The 23785-nt window shown below is 40.3% G+C and overlaps 1 protein-coding gene and 1 long non-coding RNA gene across 2 annotated transcripts in view; both read left to right on the top strand.

The window, feature by feature from the left end:
• The window catches only part of nup214 (nucleoporin 214), a 98010-nt gene extending 94279 nt beyond the window's left edge, over positions 1 to 3731 (top strand). Inside the window, exon 36 of the mRNA XM_052037469.1 lies at positions 3449 to 3731. Within this exon, the coding sequence (XP_051893429.1) occupies positions 3449 to 3485 (37 nt within the window). The 3' untranslated portion in view covers positions 3486 to 3731. The remainder of the gene's footprint in view (positions 1 to 3448) is intronic.
• Positions 3732 to 3902: 171 nt separating this feature from the next.
• The window catches only part of LOC127582183 (uncharacterized), a 53106-nt gene continuing 33223 nt past the window's right edge, over positions 3903 to 23785 (top strand). Inside the window, exon 1 of the long non-coding RNA XR_007958069.1 lies at positions 3903 to 3965. This is a non-coding gene — a long non-coding RNA (uncharacterized LOC127582183). The remainder of the gene's footprint in view (positions 3966 to 23785) is intronic.

Genomic DNA, 23785 nt, shown 5'->3' with positions numbered 1-23785 from the left:
TGCTCAGTACTTTGGTCCTCCTGGTATTTTAACTCATCATGTTTTTTTTTAGCCACTGAATTTCTGCTGCCTTAGGCTCTTTTTAAATTGAATGACAGTCACTTTCACTTACTGAAGTTGTGGAAACCTATTCTGAAAAATATGGCTAACTCTACCACCCAATTCAGTACAACAGGTCAGAGGCTGAGTATCCTGTGACAAGTGACTCTCCTCCTGACACTAAAGGTCTTTCCCACAATTTTCAAAGCACAAGGCAGGAGTATGATGGAATACTCTCTATTTGCCTGAATGATTGAGGGCCAACAACTCTCAAGAAGGTCAACACCAGTCAGGTGCTTGATTGATTGACACTCTATCAGCCACTTCCTCCACCACTCACATACAGTGGTCGCAGAGTGTATCAAATACAAAACGCACTACAGTTACTTGCCCACACTACTCCAGCAACACATAAAGTTACAACCTCTGCCATCCAGAGGATGAATGCAGCAGGTGCATGGCAACGTCATCATCATCTGCACATTCTCCTCCAAATCATGTATCATCCAGACCTGTGTCCTTCATCATTGCCATGTTTAAATCCTGGAGCTCCCTGTCCAACAGGACTGTGGAAGTACCTTCACCAGATGGACTGCAGTGATCAAAGAATGGGGCTCATCACCACTTTCCAAAGGGAATTAAGAATGGGCAATAAATGCTGGCCTTGTCAGTGAAGCCCAAATACCAAAAAAAGAATATTTTTTCACATCAAGGAACTGACCCAGTCCACCTTGCCCATTTCTGGTGGGAGATCTCAGCAGCAAACCAGAAGAGGTGCATAAATCATAAAGTAATTAAATGTATAGCACGAAGAAAGCAAATTGGCCTGTTATGTATATCAAATAATATAAACTAATTGGTTGATGCCCTATCTCCTAGAATTGTCTCAAAATGCTTATTTTTATATAATCTCAATTAGATCATCATCAGATTAAAATGTGCAACTTTAGCATAATCATAATGATGCCGAAGTGTAGGATTGTATGCTTGGTGCAATATGCCTCAATTCATGTGAGACTACAAAGTGGCCATAACACAGAAACAGCCCATTTAGCCCAACTCGCCAAGGGTGGTGTTTATACTCTTTATTTATAGGCTTTTTATATGCATTATCAACATATTCAGTTCCTTTCTCTCTTATACATTTACCTCACTTCCACTCAATCTTCACTCGTGGCCTCAACTATTCCATGTGTCAATGAGTTCTGCATTTCAGTCACTCTGTAAAGAGGTTTTTTTTTTCATTTCTTATTTTTTTTATTCATTCCACCCTGGTTTTGCAATCCCCTGCAAGCGGAAACATACTCTAAATCTACATTATCAAGTTATTTTTCATGGAATAATGACGTCCATCTGGTCATCGCTCAGCTTTGTTTTTTATTTCTGGAGAATAGAGCCCCACCTTTTACTGATAGTGATAGATTGAGAGAAAATTGACAATTTGCTTTGGCTATATGCCTTTGTAGATAAAATTAGACTTGTGTAAAATGGTATGAAATATTTGCAGTAAAACAAAGGCAAACACTGTTTAGAAAATGAGTCTCGCCGCCCCTTTATTATACATCTCCATTATATAACAGAGTCTACTGCATTCAAAATTGCTCAATTCAACTGAAGATTTTTTTTGAATAATAACTTCCCACTTTGTCTTGGATACCACAAAAAGTGAGACACTGTCACTTTTTGGAAGTTGTAGAACCCCATTCTGGAATATCAAAACTAATTCTTTAGCTAATTTCAGTACAACTGATGATACCACAAGTCCACTTTGTCCTTGTTCCAGTGAGGAATTTCAGTAGCAAACCAGGAGAGGCAGAAATCATAAAATCATCTAAATTTACAGCCCATTGTTGCTGTCAAATGAAATAAAATACCAACCCTTGCTTTCTCTAACTGACATTTCCTGAAAGTGAATGAGCTTCTTAAAAAGGAAGTAGTGTTAGAATTGAATTTATGTGCTAACACAAAGCTAAAATTTTACCGCAGCACACACATGAAATTACAGGAATACTGATCTGGCCTTTCAATGTTATGTTTTCTATTCTTCATAGTTGGGACACCTCTAAATGTGATCAGAAATGGCACTGTGTTTGCCTAAAGCTGCAGAATCTAGAGAGTGATACAAATCCTAATCTCTGGGCTTTGTCAAGGTAGCTAACTTCAGTAGTTGAGGTATTAGGTTGCCCAGAGAATCCCCTGAATCAGGCAGATGAACTACAGTAACCAGGTTTATACCCTGTTTCAAATGGGTTGTGATTGTCGTGCACTGAGCCCCTGTTGCCACTAGTGAGAGGGGACATGCCACCAAGAGGGGTGGGGGAGGACATTTCTAAAGTGCTTTTCTTCCTACAGTTCTTTACAGCTAATGAAGTACATTTTGAAGTTCATTCTAAACATTGGGGAGGACAGAGAGGAGAATTCCTGTGCCCTTTGAAGTAGCACCTTGGAACCATTTCTATTACCATTTGCCTGAGATAAAGTGTAGTTACATAATCTAATGTAACTGACAATGTAGCATGCCTTCTGTACTGTGTGGGTGTGTATCAGCTTGGATTTTTTTTACTCAAGTCTCTGAAGTGGGACAAAATCTTCTGACTGTAATTTTGATAAACTGCCACTGGTCATTTTGGGATGGTTGAATGGGAATTTCTTAACTGTTATTTTTATAAAGGGACTATACTTTCCTACCGCATTTCCCCTTCATCCCCACTCTCCTCATTATCCAATCTCCTTTGCGTTTCCAAGAGACTGCTTGACTGGATGTTGGACAGCCTTTGTATTCATTTGCTTGAAGTGACTGTGTTTGATTGCTCAGTGACTAGATGGTTTATGCTGTCTTTCATTTTCAGCCAGTTTGTGTGTTCTCTGATGTGAGCAATATTTGGGCGGGGGGCAAGACAGCATACACCAGAAACCAATATTGTGATTTGAAATAAATTTCCCTAATGTTATGGAAATTCTTTTGCCTCCCCTCTCCTCCTTCCCCCTTGCCCTCTCTTCTCCTTCCCCCTTGCCCTCTCTGCCCCTTGCCCTCTCTATAAAAAATCCTGGTAATTTTGAATACATTCATAAAATCTCCTCTTAATTTTGTCTATTTCACAAAGAACAGCAGCATTTTCTGTAGTCTTTGTTTCTCCTAACAGATAGTACATATTAATAAAGAAAGTTTTACAAGAAATAGCATGAGACAATTTGATACAGAATGAGGATTGGGAGTTTGAAAAATTTCTTTAGTGACATAAAGCAAAGAGATACCACAGTGTAACAAAATAATTATTTTCACCCATTGAAATATCACTGCTGCTTGAACGTATAACAAATTTGAGTCAGTTGTTGGGTTTCACATTGGCATCTGATATTATGAACAAATTTGTTCAAATTTTCCTCAATGCTTTTTCTCTTCTTGCAGGTCCAGTCAGTCATTCGCGAGTGGATGGAGGGGCTGAATTCAATGCAGCTTTGCTTTGTTCTATTTTTAAGACATTATATATATATATATATATATATATATATATATATATGATAAAAATACATATAGAAAATGGCATTTAGTAGGGCAAGAGGTACCATTGATGGTGTGATTTACAGTGAATAAAAATGCAAGCCATTTTAAGTCACTGGTTACTGTGCAGTGCAAGATGAAATAGTAATCATATCTTCAGGAAATCGTGTGAAAGATCAATGTCACATGATGTCATATCAATGCTGTATTTTGTCAAATAAAATTCTTTTTAATTTTGGCTTAACTTTTCACTTGTTGATGAGATGCTACTGAACGTTTAACCCTTTATCCTTTTAAGTCTTCCACAGTCACAGTGTTCCATTTTTTCTCAGAACTATATATTGATGAAACTGCATCCATTGTTGGTCATATCTACTTTTCCTTGCACCTTTGTGAAGATATTTCAATATTCAGCTTCCCAAATGTGAGTATCTGCACTGCTCCCTCAATAATAGGAAGAACTCGAATTTGTATTGAGGCTAAGTTTTCAAAGTCGGGTGCAGGGCCCTTAGGGCTGATGTGGTAAAGTTAAAAGGAATGCACAATTATGTTTAAGAGCAAAAAATATATTTGGGGTCCTGTGGTATAAAGCTCCCTGCAATCTCAGGATATTCTGAAGTGTTTTATGGCTGCAATGTAAATGAAAATCCAAACAAACTGCTGATGCTGGAAAGCTAAAACAAAAAAGAAAATGCAGAAAGTACTCAGCAGAGCAGGCCACATCTGTAGGAAATGAAACCGAGTCAATGCTTCAGGTCGGAGACCTTTCATCAGAATTGAAAAGGAGAACTCGACCTACCTGGAGTTAAAGAATTCAATATTGAGTCCGAAAGGCCGCAACATGCCCAGACAGACAATGAGGTGCTGATGCTCAAGGTACTTCAGGTAGTTTGATTTCTAAGTCTGTATCAGTCATCCATCTGTAATATTAGCTCAGTTTTTTGTTCTCTGAGAGTGGAGGATATGCCCAGCCTGACCCCCTCAGCTTGTCCTCCTCCTCTGCATTTTGCATCTCCCACATTCTTTTCTCTAGGTCCTTTTGTTGATGTCCTCACCCTCTAACTGCTCCCATTCACTCATTGACCAGCTAACTTTGTTGACAGTTTTTCACCAGTTTTACCCTATCAGAGACATCCCCTTCCCCTACCCTCTGTTTCGGTCTTTTCAGTTCTGACAAGGGGTCTCTGACCTGAAGCATTGACTCTGTTTTTCTTCCCACAGATGCAGCCTAATCTGCGGGGTATCTCCAACATTTTCTGTGGTTTGTTTTATCTACAATGTAAACACTATTTTTCATACTTTATTGCTCTGTTGTGATGTAAGGTATTGCAGATGTCTACATATTTTTCATACTTGATTGCTCATCAGAAGGTTAGGCCCTCCAATAAAATGTGGTACGGCACTGCAATATTGTCCCCATTCACAGCTGTCAAGTAGGGATGTCCCTATGCAACAGAGCTACCAGATGGAGGTGACCTGGCCCAGTGGAGCCACGCAACAGTTCTCCATTGTGATTATACCCAAGAAGTATAGTGTCCAGTGTGGTCGTGCCCATGTAATGGTTTCCCATTTTGACATTTGAGCCTGTCAGGGTGTCCCTGCAGTGGATGCTGTGGCTGGCATTGACTAGTTGGGCCGAAGGACCTGTTTCCGTGCTGTATTACTCTCTGACTCGTATGATGGTGCTATGTGGAATTGTGGAGTCGTACAGTGTTTCCCCCAGTGTGATGATGCCATACATTGTTGTCCCATTGTGGAGATTCCTACATTTCTCACACTATTATCTGTTACCACTGTATCCTGTCAAGAACATTGCCAGAAAAATGGTGAGAATAAAGAAGACCTACAGGAAAATAACAATCACAAAATTGATGCAAGGATTAAGAGCCGTTTTGAGAACTTTTTACAGAGCGGTGGGGTTTGATTATGATAGATTAACCAGCATTATCAGAAACTGTGATTGAAATCTGCTCCTTCTGCATCCATCCCTCAAAGTCCACCATGTTACTTTCTCAGGTCAGATTGTGCTGTCCAAGCTCATGAACCAGATGGTGAATGATTCTGATAGCACTTTGGGACATTTACAGCACAAAAAAGAAGGCTGCTGAGGCCAATATATATGACTGAAAGAATCCAAAAGCAATCCCAATGTTTCTACAGAGCTGACACCTTGTGTTTCAAGTATCTATCTACTAGCCAATGATGAGGAATTTCTGGGATGTAGGGAATTGTTCTTAGAATGGAAGAGATTGAGGGAAGACTTAATGGAAGTAATCTTAAGAAGAGAATTGAAGAACTACTTGAAGAGGAAAACAAATCAAGGCCATGAGGATAGGACAAGGGAGAGAATTAATTGGATAGCTTGTTTAAAGTGCTAGCACAAGTACTGTGGGTTTAATATCCTTTTACTCTGTTGTGTATATCCAATGATACACTGATATCTGCCACAAATACTGCTTATGGAAAATGCATTCCATGTTGCCACAACTTACCACCTGTTAGGGCAAACCATTCCCAAATAAGTCATGATGGAGGGCAGGAATCTTTTTATATACTGAAATCATTCTAATGAATAGAATCTGACCTTTTACTTAAAAGGGTAAAACTTTAGACTGTCAGAGAATCCACAGTCTAAGACAGGACATTTTTCCACAGTATATAATTTAAAAATTGCAAATAATTATATTTTCACCAGCTACAGACAATCAAAACTAAATTCACTGGTAATTCCCTTGCAGCACTCAATTGTTTAAAACTAAAATTGCAGTACTAACACAGTGCGGGTTATAATTTACACAATACAGCACATCAAGTATTTCCTGATTGAGTTACTGCCTCTCATATTATAGTTTGATATCTGCAGCTACTGCAAATCTATAGCATCTAAATCCATCATTGTGTCTTTTGTGTCCAGTCCATTTCTAAAGACCAGTACCATTAAGAGACAGCTTTAAGTTTCAATTGTTCTGAAAAGATACAAACAAATTCACCGTTTCAACATTATTCTGGCCAGATCTGCCTTTTTTGGACAATTTCAGTTCTTTCAAAACTCTGCCCATGTTCCAACCTGCATGAATTCCATTTGTCCATCGCTCTTGACCTCTATGCTCAATAACTTACATTTGTTTCCAATCGAGCAGCACCTAATTTTCAGATGACTCTGTGATCTCAGCCTTCCATATCTTGGTAACTTCCTCCAGCTCAACAACCCTCTGTTCTCCTCCAATCCTGCCTTTTTTGTATCTCACTGCCATTATTGTCTGTGGCTTCACTGGCCCAGGCCAAAGCCTCCTATTCCTTAGTCCTCTATTCTTTTTTGACCAGTGGGATCATGAAAGATCCTTTACATGTGTAGCTCTTTTAAATAAAAATAAGAAAACTGCAGGTGCTGGAAATCTGAAAAACAAACAGAAGGTGCTGGAAACACTTAGCAGATCAGGCAGCATCTGTGGAAAGAGAAATAGATAATATTTCAGGTCGAGGACCCTTTGTCAAAACTGCATTCAGTTCTGGTGAAGGGTCTTTGATCTGAAATGTTAACACTTCATCGTATAACACAGATTTTACCTGACCTGCTGAGTGTTTCCAACAATATGTTTTTTTAAAAAACGTTTTAAAGCTTTTGACCGGGTTTTAGGCTACATCTCCTTGAATCTTTGCACTGTCAGCCTTGGTAGATAGCAATTTAAATGTGACTGTCAAATTTTGTTTGACACTGTTCCTATGAAGTGTTTTGGGATGTTTTAATAGGTTAAAAAATGCTTTATGAATTCAAGAGGAAAGCCAACAAAAAAGTACAAGGAACTTTATTTTTGCAAAAATCGAGTCATGTGATGTATCCAGGCCCCAGTAAAGTTAAATAACTTAGTTTAAAACTAGATGAGGCAACAAGATCTTGTGTGCACAAAATCAGGAAGTATGCTGTTCCAAGATAGAAGTTGTGGCACAGTGGTGTTCATTTGAGGATGTAACTGTCTGTTTCCTCCAACACCTTTTACAAACTTGCCTCTTGCATTACAAGGATATAAAACATTTTATCAGTTTGCACTGCTCCATCTGTGAGTTACATTCTACCAGAATGTTGTTGATTGCTCCAAATTAGATGATAGGAAGGATATGCATTCTGTGACACTTGTTAAAGAATATATTAATTAACATGCTCTTCCTTCAATAGGGAAAACCTTTTCTGGAGCACTGTCAGTGTACATGCTAATCACAAGGTACTGCAAGAGAAATAAAATCCCGTGTCTTGCATTTCTACAGCAGATTTCAGAATTTAGCATTTTCCTAAAAGGCTTTAGAACCAATGAAGTACTTCTGAAGTTCAGTCACAGTTCTAATGTAGAGAATGTGGCATTCCATTTGTGCACAACCTCTTGAGCAGCAGATTTAAAATGACCAGATCTTGTGTCTTTTGAAGTTTATGAAGAAGTGCATTGTGAGATAGAGAGAAAAGGTTGATGTCTGCAGAATGACCTCCTGTCCACCAGCTGAGAAAATAAATTAGTGCAGCACACTACACTGCAAGATATGGTAACCAGAGATGAAATATTGGATTTGATTGCATTGGGAGCCCCAGTGAAGATGGGAAAAAGGAGGCAGAGCAGAGAGCACAAACCGACAACCAGGATCTGACTCTCCTTCAGTTGAAGCAGGAATGAAGCTGTTCTTACTGGGCGTGTGTGTCAGTATGATCCCTGGGAAAGGGACTTGTACATGGAATGAATGATCAAAGATGTTTGAAGTGCCTGCTTTCAAATTAGTTCTTAAGCTTTTATTACGATTTTCTGGTTGACTTGTTGAAGTAATTTTTTGAATTATCAGGAGTCCCCGAACGTGTTACATTATTATCATGTAACCCCCATGTTTCACACAGCAATGGAAAGAATTATGTTCAAGCTGACAAGTTGAAGACATCCAATTTTGCTCTTTCATTTAATGATCAGATCTACCTTTTGAATCCAGTGGCTTTTAACAGAACAGAATGAACAAGTATAACCAGTATATGCAAGAGGCAAAAATGGGAACAGCTCAGTATATTCACCTGATCCAAATAGGTGAGGGAATCCATTTTGGTCCATCTTAGCTCATCAATGCAATCTACTAAATCTTTCGTTTCATTATTCACTTGTTTCTGAAATGGTCATGTGTGGGTGGAAACTGAACCAGGCCAACCCCTTTGGTTGCTGGAACACGTCAGAGACTGAATGTACTGCAGCACAAGACTGACCACTGGATTCTCGAAAATATCTGCACTCTCCATAAGGTTCAAGCACAAAGTGCAGTGGAATACTCTCTACTTTTTAGTTGTATACAGCTGAAACAGTGTTCAGGAACATCAACACAATCTGGGATGCCCTCTGAAAAGCTTTGGAGACCTGAACTATTGCAGGCAACTCAAGGCACTGGAAACATACTGCAGAATGTCTGTTTTAGGAATCTGGTGTCACCTATATGAACAATGTGGCCTCCCCATCTGAACTGGCTGAATGTATTTAGGGCCTCAATGCTGGGGATGTTGGACACAGACCTTGGTTCGCTTATCCTTTCAGTGAATTTGAGGGGGGCACTGTTTCTGTGAATCCTCCACATCCATGGGAAGGATAAGCAAATCACTTAAATGTGCAACATCCCCAACACAGGCCCTAATTACAGTCAATTGGGTCCATAGGACAGTCCATATGATCTACTTACCCAACACCAGACTCCTGAAACAGACATTCTGTTCAGAATGCTGCCACATGAAAAGATTACCAAGCAGAAAAAGGAAGTGATTCAAGGATGTACTTAAAACTTTTTGGAAAAATAATACTAAATCCTACTGCCTCTTGGGAATCCCTACTCAAAGGTGGAAAGAAAATATTCAGGGTAGTATTGAGAATTTCAAACTTCACATTTCAGGAGCTCAGAGAAATCCATGATAGATAGCAGAAGAAGCACACCAGCTGCTTTGTGCCCCATCATTTCTCATCTTGACCTCACCAATCTCCTCAGAACCCACAAAACTGAAGTAGAATCATCAATCCCAAGGGGCATCTTAAGAAGAAGATGATGCTGTTCATTGGAAACTTATCAATTGTTTGAGGCATGGCTACTTGTATTTCAATTTTCTGTTTACAGTTTTCATGCTCAACAACTTCAAATCATAACCACTGTTCCCTCTTTTGGGCAGCATGTGCAGGTAACTATTCTGCTATAACCACTTAAATCTCATCCAAGTCCATCTTTGATTTCCATACTTACATGTCCCATTATCACATTAGTTTGCCTTGGATCCCTTTTGTCATTTGATCCATCCTGCTTATCACAAACTTTCCCTTTTGTTCTGTCCTGCACAACTACCTATCCCACCTATGCACCTGCTTGAAACCTGGTGTACCTCAAAGGAGATATTTGGATTCTGGCAAATATAATTAACAATAGAAAGTGTTGGAAAACCTCAGCAGGTCAAGAAGCATCTGTGGTGAGAGAATCAGAATTAATGTTTAATTTTGAGAGAAGTGAGACAACAGAGAGTGACGCAAGAGACTGCAAATGCTAGAATATGGAGCAACAAACTATCTGCTGGAGGAACTCAGCGGGTCGAGCAGCATCTGTGGGAGGAAAGGAATTGTCAACGTTTCGGGTTGAAACCCTGTACCAAAGATGACGAGTACTGTAAGCTGCAGAAATGAGGGATAGAAAGAATAAAGGGAATGTCTGGTAGGGCGGAGACCAAGTTTGTCCAGATGATTCGATATTTTCGGAATTGTCTAGATGAATGAGGGCAATTGGTGGTGGTGGAGGGGTGCATGAGGGGGGACAAAAACACATCAGAGCACATTTCTGATTCATAAAGGCTAATTTATCTGAAATTGCTAATTCCAATATTGAGTCCCAAGAGGTGCAGCATGCCTAGATGGAAGATGAGGTACTATTCCTTGAGCTGCTGTTGGGCTTCATTGGAACAGTGTAGAAGAGTGGGGTGGAGAATTAAAGTGACAACTAGAAGCTGTGAGTCCCTTGTGAACTGAAGAGACATGTTCGCCAAAGCAGTCGCCCAACCTGCATTTGGTTTCTCCACTGTCAAGGAGACCAAACTCTGAGCACCAAATGCAACATGTTAAATTTGGAAAAAGAGTTGCTTAACCTGGAAGGTCCATGATAGAAGTACAAGGGTAAGTGTTGCATGAACTGCAGTTTCATGGAAAAGTGCAGTGAGAAGGTAAATGTTTGTGGAGACAGAAGAGCAAACCATGGAGTCACAGAAGGAACTGTTCCTTTGGAATGTTTAAAAGGGAAAGAGAAGAGAAGATGAGTCTGGTGGTGAAAGCTTGTTGAAGGTGGCGGAAATTAGAGGATGATCCATTGAATGTGGAGACCATGGGGTGGAAAATAAGGACAAGGGGAACCCTATCTTCTTGGGTGAAAGTAGAAGTTTGAGAAATGGAGGGGACACAGTTGAGAGGGAAAACCATATTACAGAAGCAGGATGACATCTCAGAAGCTCTGGTGTGGAAGGTCTTGTCATCAGACAGATGACAGAGACTGAGAAACTGGGTGAACAGATTGGAGTCCTTGCAAGAAGCAGGGTGAGAGGAAGTGTTGACAGCTGTGAGAGTCTCAGGGCTTGTAATGGAAGCATGGTTACTAGCTGATCTAAGATGTAAATAGCAAAGTTAAGAATGGGATGAGTCAGGTATGGATAGTGTGAAAATAAAAGGAAGGTGGAAGTTTGCAGAAGTAATGACATTTTTGAATACCTTATGAGTGAAGATGGAAGCGAACCTGTCAAAGTGGCAGAGGGCACCAGAGGTATCATTGACGGAAATGAGAAGGGTCCAAACTAAGGAGAAGGAATAGAGTCAAGCTAGGAGGATGTAAGTTCAGTGGGACAAGAACAGTCTGAAACAATAGATCATCTGGACAGTCCTGCTTGTAGATCTTGGGGATGAGGTAGAAGTGAGCTGTGCAGACTTGAAAGACTTTAAAGCTTGGGGCCTGTAGATCTTCAGAGGAAGTGAGCTCAGTGACTTCTGGGAGACAACTGTCAGTGGTGTGTCACAGTCCAGAAAAATTAAAAAGGTATCTGACAGTTGATATTTGGCCTCTGCAAAGTAGAAGTTAGTTTGTCAAACCACTTCCCTTGTCAGCAGGTTTGATGACAATGTTGAAGTTGGTTCTTAGTAAGCAGAGTGCTACAAGTTCAGAGATGGGTAGGTTGGAGTTTGTAAGGGTGGCCAAAAAATTTGAGAATGTCAGTGTCCTGAAGGCTGTCAGTAATTAATAGATCCAAAGAGAGTAAGAGGCCAGAAAGGGGGGGCCAATTGGATTCAGAGTTCTGGAGATAGGAGAAGTGGCCTGTAATCTGGGATGAAGATTTACGGCCATTCCAGGACTGATCACTCAGAATCAGTGAAGAACAAAAGGGACAGTGAAAATGCAGTGAAGGGTGGGGCTGAAGGGGAAAGAGATAGGTTAGAGTGGGAGAAAAATCCAGAGAAGCATTAGAATTCAGGTGCTGTTGAAGAATGCAACTTCTGATATCCAAATGAAAGGAAAAAAATCTTGTTGAAAGACTAAATGTGGCAAAGGATAAGATGGAACTGTGGCCCAACAGCTTTTGAGTTAGAGTGAGTTGACGTTGTTGCAGAAAGAGGTCAAGAGGATGCATGTGCTAGTGCCAGTCTGATAGAATTGGACTGGATTTGCATGTTGGCCATTTAGGGTAAGTTTCCTCATTGGTCTCTCAGCACAATCTTATGAAAAACTGTTTCTTGTATGCTCCATGAATTTATCCTTCATACTATCATTACTTATTTGGTTTGCTCAGTCTATATGTTGACTAAAGTGCCCCATAATTACTGCATTACCTTGTTATAAGCACCTCTAATCTCCTACCATTATTTTAAGACCTTTAATTTCCCGTAAATTGCCCCTAGAGTATAGGTGTGTGGTAGAATTTGGGGGGAGTTGTTGGGAATTTGGGGAGAATAAAACAAGGTTAGTGTATGATTAGTGTAAGTAGGTGCTTTGTGTTCGGTGCAGACTTGGGGGCCAAAGACTTCCTGTACTGTGTGACTCTGTTACATCCACGTCCGTCTAAGTATCAATACTTTGCCATCTCTACATATTTAATAAATATTTCCGCTTTCTATTTTTTCTATCAAAGTGAATGAGCTCAGGTTTTACCACACTATATTCCAAATGTCATGGTGATGGCCATTCCCTTAAAGACTCTGTATCCTCACAAACCACTTTTGCACCCACTTTATATCAGCAAATTTGGATATATTACACTTGGTCCTCTCATTCAAATCATTAATATAAATCATGAGTAGCAGAGATCCCAGCATCAATATCTCTACCACCCCACCAGTCACAGCTTCCTAATGCAAAGATGATCCGTTAATCCCTACTCTCTTCTGTTCACTGACATATTTCATCCATGCCAGTATATTACCTCCAATTCCATCTCCCCTGATTTTGTTTGATAACTTGAGTGGCACCTTATCAAAGGACTCAAAGTCCAAATACACCACAACCACTGGTTTTGCCCTTTATCTGTTCTGCTGATTGAAAAAGGTTAACAGGTTTGTTTAAAAATGATTTCCCTCGTATAAACGGATGTTGACTCTACCAGTTCTATTATAGTTTTCCAAGTGCCTTGTTACCACTTTCTTATCTTCCGTACTATTGATAGCAAGCTACCTTCCAGTCTATGGTAACCATTTTATAATTTTTGGAAGATGACAACCAATGGATCCATTATTTCCATGGTCACCTCTTTCCCCTTCCACCATAGCCAGTTTACAATTCACAGTTTTGTAGTTTGGTTTGTTGAAACCCTGGTTTCACATTTGAACAAGCTCACTTTCAGTTTTTAACATGACATTTCATCATATTATGATCGTTCTTCCCTAAGGACCCTTTAACTACCAGAGGATTAATCAATCTTTTCTCACTTCAGGATAGTGAATGCTTTTTAATCGTAGCTGATCTGCCTGGAGAAGTAAATAGAAGGTCATGAATGAAAACCCAAGGTGAGAGAAAAATGCTGCGACTTTGGGATACAGAAAATTGCAGATGCTGGAAATAAGATAAAAAAGAATGCTGGAAAACTCAGCAGATCAGGCAGCATTTCAGTGACTAAGAGCAGTGAAAACATTGAATTGGTAAGTGTCACGCCAGCAATGAACAAGAAGAGGATGAAGGATAAGATGTTCACTGTGTTGTTTACTATACATTGGAGAAACAGAAAGTAGTGAGTACTTTGCAGAACAGTGCGTTCAGTCAGCAAGGGTGATCACGAGCTTTAGTTTTCTGTACTCAAATTCTCCATCCCATTTCCACTCTGGTCTCTCTGCCTTTGGCCTCTTACACTCACCCAACAAAGCCCAATGTAAGCTTCAGGGAAACCATCTCAGCTTCCAACTAAGTATTTTTGACCCATCATAAATAAACATTGAATTCAACAATTTCAGTCAGTGAGCCTTTCCAGTTTGTATCAGAACTTTCCATATCATTTTCTCTCCACAGACTCTGCCTGACTTGAGTATTTCCTGTACTTTTTTTTAATTTCCAGCAACTACAGTGTTTTGTATCTCATAGTTCCAACATTATTTTCTCTCATTTAACTCCGACTTGTATCTTCAGACGAATCCGTTCTAGTTAAGCCTTCACCATCCTCTCAATCAGCACCACTGCCACTCGTGTCATTCAGTGTCTTTGGTCTCTACCCTATTGCAGACATTGCCTTTGTTCTCTCCACTTACTTCCTTCTCTGCAACTTAAGATATAGTTGATTTCAGACTTTTGCTGGTTCTGGTGTAAGGTCATTGACCTGAAACATTTCTTATTTCTCTCTCCAAAGATGCTCTCTGATCTGCTGGATATATCCAGTATTTTCTGTTTTTATTTGTAATTACTATTGGCAGTGTCCAATGTGTCATGCACTGGGTTCATGGTTCTAAATTTGAGGTGAGATACATTGTTGTCAAGCTACAAAAATTCAGTATGTTGAGCTTGGGAGCAGAAAATAAAAATACAGCAGCCAGGAGGTCATTGCTCCTGATTGCCATCCATAGATCTACAAGTCCATCAGTAGTTGTCTGGTAAAGACAAGGCCCTGGCCATTATATTCTTCACAGTCAGTGTCTCAATCAACAAAGGCCAGAATGGTTAAACCAGTTATGGATATAAAAATGCAAATAGACCATATAGTCCCTTGAATCAACTGCACTATTCAGAAAAATGATGGTTAATCTACTCAACTGCACTTTCCCACTCTATCTTTGCATCCCTTGACTCTCATTCTGCCCAGAATTCAATCAAAGCTCCTCTGGGATAGAAAGTTACAAGCACCTAGCCCTCAGTGGAGAGATTTCTCCCAATGTCAACACTAAATAGCCAATACCTTATGCGGAAACTGTGATAGTACATATGTGAGCACGTGCCCGTACACAAAGCCAAGGTCCCCCTAGATATAATGTGGGTTTGTAATACATTTTACAGCAAAGTTTCTTTTCTCTCTGCTTTCAGCTGTTATAAACTAATAGGACACAAAGCAGGTGCCACTGATCTGGTCCCCCTCAGAATTTGGAGAAGCTAAAATTAACCTTGGCTTCAGAACAGGTCTCAGCATGCGTTCAGCTGTAAGCTAATTTTAGAAGTGAGACGTCTCCCTGGCCTACTACTTGTCCTTGGGAACACAGCCACCATATCCTAGGAATTTGTTATGCACAGATCCCTAACTTGTGCAAGTGCTGCAAAGGCACTATTAGATGTTAGCTGATTACAACATTTTTGTGACATTAACTTCAGAGAGGTTCAGAGGAGGGAATTAGTCATGGGGATTCTCTTTAAGTGAGATTCTGTTACCATCATGGTTTAAGTTTGTGAATAGAATTAGGTCAGATTTGAGATATCAGTTTGAACTACACATAGTTAATGAGGGCATTGTGTAATTTTATAAATTTGTGTGTCAGCTCTTTTGAGATGTTTAAAAAGCACAATTTGCAACAGGTTTAAGGAGGCTATTTAACCCACTGAGTTTGTGCCTGATCTTTGCCTAAATGGTCCAAAGCTAATCACATAGCTCTACATGCTCTCCAGGACACCCTCCTCTGTTTCAACTTGTTATGCACTTTTATTTCATTAAAAGATGTTAAATGATCTGTCCCTCAAACCATCAGTAGCATGCTGCAAGAAGACTATGTGAAGAAACTTTACCTCACTTCCCTTCAGTCTAGCCAAATCTTAAATTGATAATTCTTTGTAATGGATCTACAACACCAAATTCCAAAATTCTAAAACCCCACCAACGAACATTGCTTCCTGCTCCAACAACTCCTGATTTCATTGTTCTTCTACAGTGTTGCCAACACTGTATTCCAAAATTCAGGTACTAATTGTGGGTAGGGCTTGTGGGTGAGGTTTAACCTGATTATATTTTCATTCCTGTAGACCTGTCCTGTGCATACATATTTTGTTCGGGTTCAGAAGGATTGTTCTGTTTGCTTGGTGTTTCACTCATTATTAAATTCAGTGAAGCTATCTGAGGTATTAAAATTGAATGTCTCTCTATCTGGCCACTTCTCCAGACAGTGGAGAACCCTGTTGTTCATTTGCAGTATTGTGGTCTGGGAAATTTGGTCCCTGGATAATTTTTGTTTTAGAAGAGCTTGCACTTGAGCTGGCCATTAACCCCCAAGCCTCTCATTTTCCCTTTCTCATTGTTCCCTCTGTCTCCCTCCTTCTTTCACTACCCCCACTCCTCAAGTCTATCTCCCTCTCAGAAGAACTTCCGCCATCTCTCAGATCAGATGGCAGCAGGTCTCTGAGCCCTTGCCTACTATTTTGAATTGTCAAAGCAGTGAAGTGAAGACCACTCCTGCCTTTGATGCAGTGAGAAGGATCTGAAGCCTGACATCCCAGTCGATGGAAGACCAAGAACCCGTTGGGCCTGCCATTACATTAGGCACACTCCCCTGGGTATATCAGACACTGGGGGAGATCACGAGTAGAGCAGTGAAGTCTGAACACCATGGAGAATTAGGGATACAGCTTTAGAGTCGAGAAACACCCCATGTTGAAAAGGCTGTAGTAATGATAATAGTAATAATTATGAGTTCAACTCCTCATCCCTCTGCAGCTACTGCCTCACTCCCCTGAAGTAACCTTGGTCATTAGATGCTTCTAAGTTTATCATCAAATCTGTGGGTGCTTCTATGGTGTTTAGGCAGGCCTGAATTTTCCTGGCCCCAACACCCCCACCCCATCCTCTCTTTTGACTTCATGGTAAATTTGGCTTTCTGTTTCAGAATTGCATGGGACAACCAAATTTCCTTTGAGACTCAGGAGATCCCATTTAATAAAGTATTGGAGGTGACCTTCTCTCCAGTTTTTTTCAAACCTTTGACCATTTACCCTTTCCCATCTCTGCAACTGCCTTGATCTTTATAATGCTCCAATTATTGTACCTCTATACTATAATTCCAGCCTTTTCATCATGCCCAATTCCATTGCTTTGTTTTGTGTTTAGTTACCTTGGCCCAAAGTATGGAATTCCTTTTGTATATCATTCCACCTCTCGCTCGCTCTCTCACTCTCTCTCTCAGGTGTTCTTCAAAACATAGATTTGGTCACCCATCCTGATGAATGTCGGTGTCATTTTTGTGATAAAGTAGTAAAATGCCATGGAACAGTGTATCTTGTTTAAGGAACTACCTGTATAATTGTAGTTTGTAGAGGTTTAAATATCCTATCCTTTTTCAACACATCAAATTTCATTGTAATAACGCATTTCAAATCTTACTCTATTTTTTCTAATTGTTTCTTCTCAAAATTATTGTTTGTCATTCATCAGTCATTTAAACTTTAAAGATTTATCACTTTCCTTAAAATAGTAGCACCATTGGGACTTTTGAATAGAATGATGGGTTAAATGTCAATATTACATAGCACAGTTTAAAGCTGATAGAGAAAATGGATACTTGGGAGTGAGAATTGGAATTGGTTTATTATTGTCATATGTACTGAGGTACAGTGAAAAATTTGTCTTGCATACCATTCATACAGATCAATTCATTACACAGTGCCTCAAGGTTGTACAAGGTAAAACAATAACAGTACGCAGAATGAAGTGTAACAGCTACAGAGAAAGCGCAGTGCAGGTCGACAATAAGGTGCAAGGTCACAACGAGGTAAATTGTGAGGTCAAGAGTCCATCTTATTGTACTATGGAACTGTCTCACTGTCTTATAACAGTGGGATAGAAGCTGTCCTTGAGCCTGGTGGTACGTGCTTTCAGGCTTTTGTATCTTCTGCCCGATGGGAGAGGGGAGAAGAGAGAATGTCTTGGGTGGGTGGAGTCTTTTGACTATGCTGGCTGCTTTACCAAGGCAGTGAGAAGTATAGACAGAGCCCATGGAGGGGAGGCTGGTTTCCATGATGTGTTGAACTGTGTCCACGACTCTCTGCAGTTTCTTGTTACAGGCAGAGCAGTTGCCATACCAAGCCGTGATGCATCCAGATAGGATGCTTTCAATGGTGCATTGATAAAAATTGGTGAGGGTTGATGGGGACATGCCAGATTTCTTTAGCCTCCTGAGGAAGTAGAGGCACTGATGAAATTTCTTGGCCGTGGCATCTACGTTGTTAGACCAGGACAGGCTATTGGTGATGTTCACTCCTAGGAACTTGAAGCTCTCAACCCTCTTGACCTCAGTAACGTTGATGTAGACAGGAGCATGTGCACTGCACCCTCCCACTTCTTGAAGTCAATGTACAGCTCTTCTGTTTTGCTGACAGAGGGAAAGGTTGTTGTCATGACACCATGTAACTAAGCTCCCTACCTCCTTCCTGTACTCTGACCCTTCATTATTTGAGATCCGGCCCACTATGGTGGTATCAACTGCAAACTTGTGGATGAAATTAGAGTAGAATCTGGCTCAAGATTCTGAATCTAGATTCATGAGTGTACAGGGAATAGAGTAGGCTGAGAATGCAGCCTTTTGGGGCACTGGTGTTGAGAATAATTGTGGCAGAGGTGTTGCTGCCTATCCTTACTGATTGTGGTCTATTGGTCAGGAAGTCAGGATCCAGTTGCAAAGGTAGGTGTTGAGTCCCAGGTCTCAGCGTTTGGTGATGAGTTTGCTTGGAATTATTGTATTGAAGGCAGAGCTGTAGTCAATGAACAGTAGCCTAACGTAGGTGTCTTTACTGTCCAGATGCTCCAGAGGTGAGTTGTAGAGCCAGGGAGATGGCATCTGCCATAGACCTGTTGCAGTGGTAAGCGAATTGTGGTGGGTCGAGGTTGTCTGGGAGCTGGAGTTAATGAGTGCCATGATCAGCCTCTCGAAGCACTTCATGATGGTTGATGTCAGAGCCACCAGATAGTAGTCATTAAGGCACGTCACCTTGTTTTTCTTAGATACCGGGATGACAGTGGTCTTCTTAAAGCAGGTGGGAACCTCAGATTAAAGCAGGGAGAAAAAGGGTGCATCCGATTCAGAGAGTTACACAATGTGTAAACCAATGTTTGAATGAAACAGTTCAATTTTTGTGGAATAAACATTTATTATCCCTGAAATACAAAGCACCTCAACTTGCATTTCAAAATGTCAGGATGTTCAAGAATGCCTTGTAGCCGATAAAGTACTTTGCAGTAGTTGCTATGGCAGTGTAGGACATGGTACAGTCTTTTTATTTTGAATTATGGAAAGAGGGTCTCACTGGCAAAGCCAGAATTTTATTACCTGAGCCTATTGGTCCTCAATGGCTGCCACTTTCTTGAACTGCTGTTTGGTAGATGTTCTGTGACTTGGACAAGCAAGGATGAAGGAAGAGCACAGTACTGCCCAGTCAGGATGATGTCTAGAGGTGAATCTGAACATAGCCAGGTCCTACATACAGCAAAGAGACAAGGGCCAAATGATCTTTTTCTGTGATGTTGATTGAGGAATATTGGGAGTCAAATTTAGGATTAGAATTGTTCCCTTGTAAGCATTCATTCATGGTACAACTGGTTAGCATAAATTGAACTAAACCAGTTTCCTCTTCCCCACTGTCCAACTGTGCAAAGGAATTTGGGACGTTCTCAGTTTAGTTGTTGATTGGCATGAATCAACAATAGATTATTATTTAAAAGGAGAAGCTAACTTATCAATCTCATAATTGAGTGTTAAGATGGTGGAGTAATCAGAGCTGTTTTCCAAGGTGCTTTCCCCCCCCAGCTCTCCTTCCCCGTTCCCATACTATGTATTAGTCAAGCTCATTCTTTCCCTGAGGACCTGACACAAGTTATAGAGAAGCTTGTGACTGCAAGCTGGCATCAGGACAATTTCATGTGGCAGCTAAAGTTTCCTCCACTGTCCCAGGGTTGAAATCCCAATGTCACAATGACAGTGATAATTCTTGTCTCTTTAAACAAAGACAAGAAATCACATTCATGGGCCTTTTCACAGACAAAAGCTCTTCCACCTTTCTTTTTCAATGATTAGTTACAAATTTGGGTCAGCTAGCATGGCTGCAGATATCCTCTTTATTTGGAGCGTGTGGCTATATTTTCTTTAGGAGGGAAATATTTTGAAAATATTGAACCATCATTGTTGGTTCTGGAGTGCATAGCTTTGCTGTCACTATTGGTGATGCATTCCACTACCTGATGACAGTTATTAGACAGGGGGACAGAGAATGAGCAGTTCCTCGCACTTTGACCTCTTTTAAAATGCTCAATCAAGTGCAACAGACATTGCAGCACAGATTTATCATTACAAGGGGGATGCATTAAATTCTGTTAATATTTATCTCTACCCACTTTGCTCAGGTAATTTTAGCACAAACGTTTTCATGTTGGAGGTTTTGGGTACTGAAGTGTTTTATTAAAACTTAGCTATCCACCAAGAAGTCTTTTACTGCACACCACATCTCCAATATTTTTAAACATTTGGTCAAAAATGAAAATATACAAATTCACTTTTGCTCCTTGGCCTTTACTAATTGAAGATTGATTTTGGACAATTCTATTGCTGGGAATTCTAAGGCAGGTTGAGAGGACAAGCAACCCCAGATGATACTCCAGGAAAGAGGCCATAATATTGCAGTTGTACCATTTATTAATCAATTATCACAGACCATGTGCTAAATTAATTTCTCCCTTCTCGTTCTCTTTTTCATTTCTGGAGAATTCCATTCAAGGAATTTCTGCAGGAAACTTGCTGAGGTGGAACATTTGTAGTTGACTTGGAACTTTTGTTTTTCTTTACTCTCGGTAAGGAGTGAGTGTCTGACAAGGCTAACTTTTATTGCCTTTTTTCACCTGCCACTGGTTTCCCTTGAGAAGATGGAAGTGGCAGGCCACCTTCAGTCACTACAGTTCATGTAGTGAAGATGCTTCCCCAAGTGCTGTTGGAGCAGAAGTTCCAGGTTTCTTTTTGGCAGTGCTGCTGTGAAGCACTTTGGAACATATTACTATATTAATGCTCCTATTTAAGGTAAGTTGATGTCATCTGATCAGACATGATAAATAAATGGCTAATATGTGTCTGAGTTTTTCCTGCCACTTGGAAAGGAACATTGGCTTTCCCATCCACTTGCTCGCATTGACTTCTAAGCAGTGAAGGTCACAAATTTGTGAGGTGCAATGAAGAAGCCTTGATAAGTTTCTCCAGTGGATCTGAGTAGGATACACTGCATCCACTCTAAAATTAAGTTCTTCACAAAATCAAGCATTTCTTCCAGAAATCTGTGAAAATTTGATGGAACCTTGATGTTGCTGTGGACTTTGAGCATTCTGTTTCTGCAAGTTTGTGTTTTCCCACTGGATTCTGGGTTACGGTTATCAGACCAGAAAGGGTGACACAGTAGCACAGTTAGTAGACCTGCTGTCTCATCGCTCTGGTGACCTGGGTTCAATCCTGATCTCCAGTGCCATCTGTGTGGAATTTGCTTGTTCTCTCAGTGATCACGTGGGTTTCCTCTGATTGCCAAGTTTTCCTCCCACAGCTCAAAGACATTTCAGATCAGACCTTTATTAGTCACATGTACATCAAAACACACAGTGAAATGCATCTTTTGTGTAGAGTGTTCTGGGGGCAGCCCGCAAGTGTCGCCATGCTCCCGGCGCCAACATAGCATGCCCACAACTTCCTAACCCGCATGTCTTTGGAATGTGGGAGGAAACCGGAGCACCTGGAGGAAACCCACGCAGACACTGGGAGAACGTACAAACTCCTTACGGACAGTAGCCAGAATTGAACCCGGGCTGCTGGCGCTGTAAAGCGTTACACTAACCGCTACACTACCGTTGATAGGTTTAAATGGCTATTGTAAATTGACCCTTGTGGACATGAGTGTGGTAGAAACTGGGGGTTGTTGGTGGGAATGTAACGAGTTTAAAAATGGGATTAGTGTAGGATTAATGTGAGTGGGTGCCTGATGATCAATGTGGACCTAGTGGGCTAGAGGACCTGTTTCTGTGCTGCAAAACCACCTTACGGGTGAATGAAATGAGCTTATAGTCCAATGCTAGTTCTGATTGGTACAGGTTATGTCTACTATAATAGCAAGTGAATGTCAACTTCCCTCTAGTATTGGTAGGTCACTGCATTTGATTTTCTTTTATGGCACTATATTTAACCTCCTCCACCATTCCCTTACAATTCAAAAGTATTTCATTGGCTGTAAAACCTTTTGAAATGTTTTCAGATAACGAAAAGAGCTATAGAAAAGCAAGTTTGTTATGCACCTTGAGGTGCTTTTTCTATATCAAAGATATTGCGTTATGCAAGTTGTTGAATGTCGGTCAGATGTGCAAGAACTATTAATTTTATACTGGAACAGGGCTGCCTGTCCTAAGTTAGAGTTAAAGTTTTATCATTTGTCAGAATAAAATATTAAATTGGAAATGTTTGTCACAGAGTAGAAATAGAAGGAAGAGTTCCACTGTGACTTTGAGCATTAGAAATGGTTGTTGTGAGGCAGCAGCAGGTTGGCTGTGGAATGCATCAGCAGGGAGGTAAGAGAGGGACCACATTTTCTGAAAGAAAACCAGCAAACCCTGGATTATAACTCAAAAAAAAATAGAAGGCAGAGCGGTTGGGCTGCGAATCTGTGAGTACACATTCTTGGGGAAAGTTAAAGATTTGACTCTGAATAAAAGGTCTTGCTTTTCTATTGCACCTTTCACAGTCTGAGGTCATTCCAGTGTCTTGCACACAACGAACTATTTTCTGAAGTGTAATCACTGCATGAGTGGAGGATGCACAATGCAAGTATCACCCACTCAATATTTGTATTTTAAAGGGATAAATATTGTCCAGGACACCTAGGAGAATTACTCTGCTTCTCTTTGAAATAGTGACCTTAAAGTCATTTAAGTCCACCTTAGCAGGCAGCCTGGATCTATGCTTAAAGTCACATTCCTCTGACAGTTCAGCATCCCTTGGTTTGCTGGGAATATCAGTGTTTAAATCTCTGGTGTAAAACATAAACTCGACCTTCTGATTCAGAAGCAGGAAAGAAACTTGGCTGGCTACAAATTGGCTGTATTTGTGATGACAAATGAATTACTCATTCCCTTGACAACAGACTGATCAGTCACTTTATTTCTTGCTCAGCAACTGCCAGTGATAATTAAAAGCATGCTGTTCAATCAACATTGCTGTAATCATCTTTCATGTTTGTCCCATGTGCTCTGTTTCAACTGATTACAGCTACAAAATTTTGCAATTAATCAATTCAGCAATTAATATAATAGGGATTTAGGATGTGGAGAATCATTAATTTGCAGTGTTCTTTCCATTCACATTAAATATTTTCAGAATTATTCTCTAATATTAAGTGAAGATGAAGTGTTTGACATTGCTTGAACATCTCTGCCTTTCATTCTGCAGAGCCATCAAATTGAAGTGAATGCAACTGACTAAAATTAATAGTCAAATCCTCAGAAGGATGAGTCAGTTATTGCTATTCACAGGAAATAAAGCATTGATGGCAATTCAATGTAGCCATATCACAAGCCCTTATAAGAAGGTGGTGCATTTCTTCAAAATTATTGCATTACAAATTAAACAGATCAGAACCAATTTGTTTGATGTGTTTACCTTTGCAACTATTGTTATGAAGGTGGATTTGAGAAGTGTGAGCAGTGGCGAGCATTGTCGAGTGTTGCTGTATGGATTATTTCTTCACTGTAAGTACTAAGTATTATTTTGTTATGGCAGCATAATGCTTTTGACCTGGTAAAATGTCCCAGGGTGCAAT

The sequence above is a fragment of the Pristis pectinata genome, chromosome 23 (assembly GCF_009764475.1).
Source record: "Pristis pectinata isolate sPriPec2 chromosome 23, sPriPec2.1.pri, whole genome shotgun sequence".
Lineage (NCBI taxonomy): Eukaryota > Metazoa > Chordata > Chondrichthyes > Rhinopristiformes > Pristidae > Pristis > Pristis pectinata.
The sequence above is the reverse complement of the archived record's forward strand: the minus strand, read 5'-3'. Positions and strand labels throughout refer to the sequence as shown.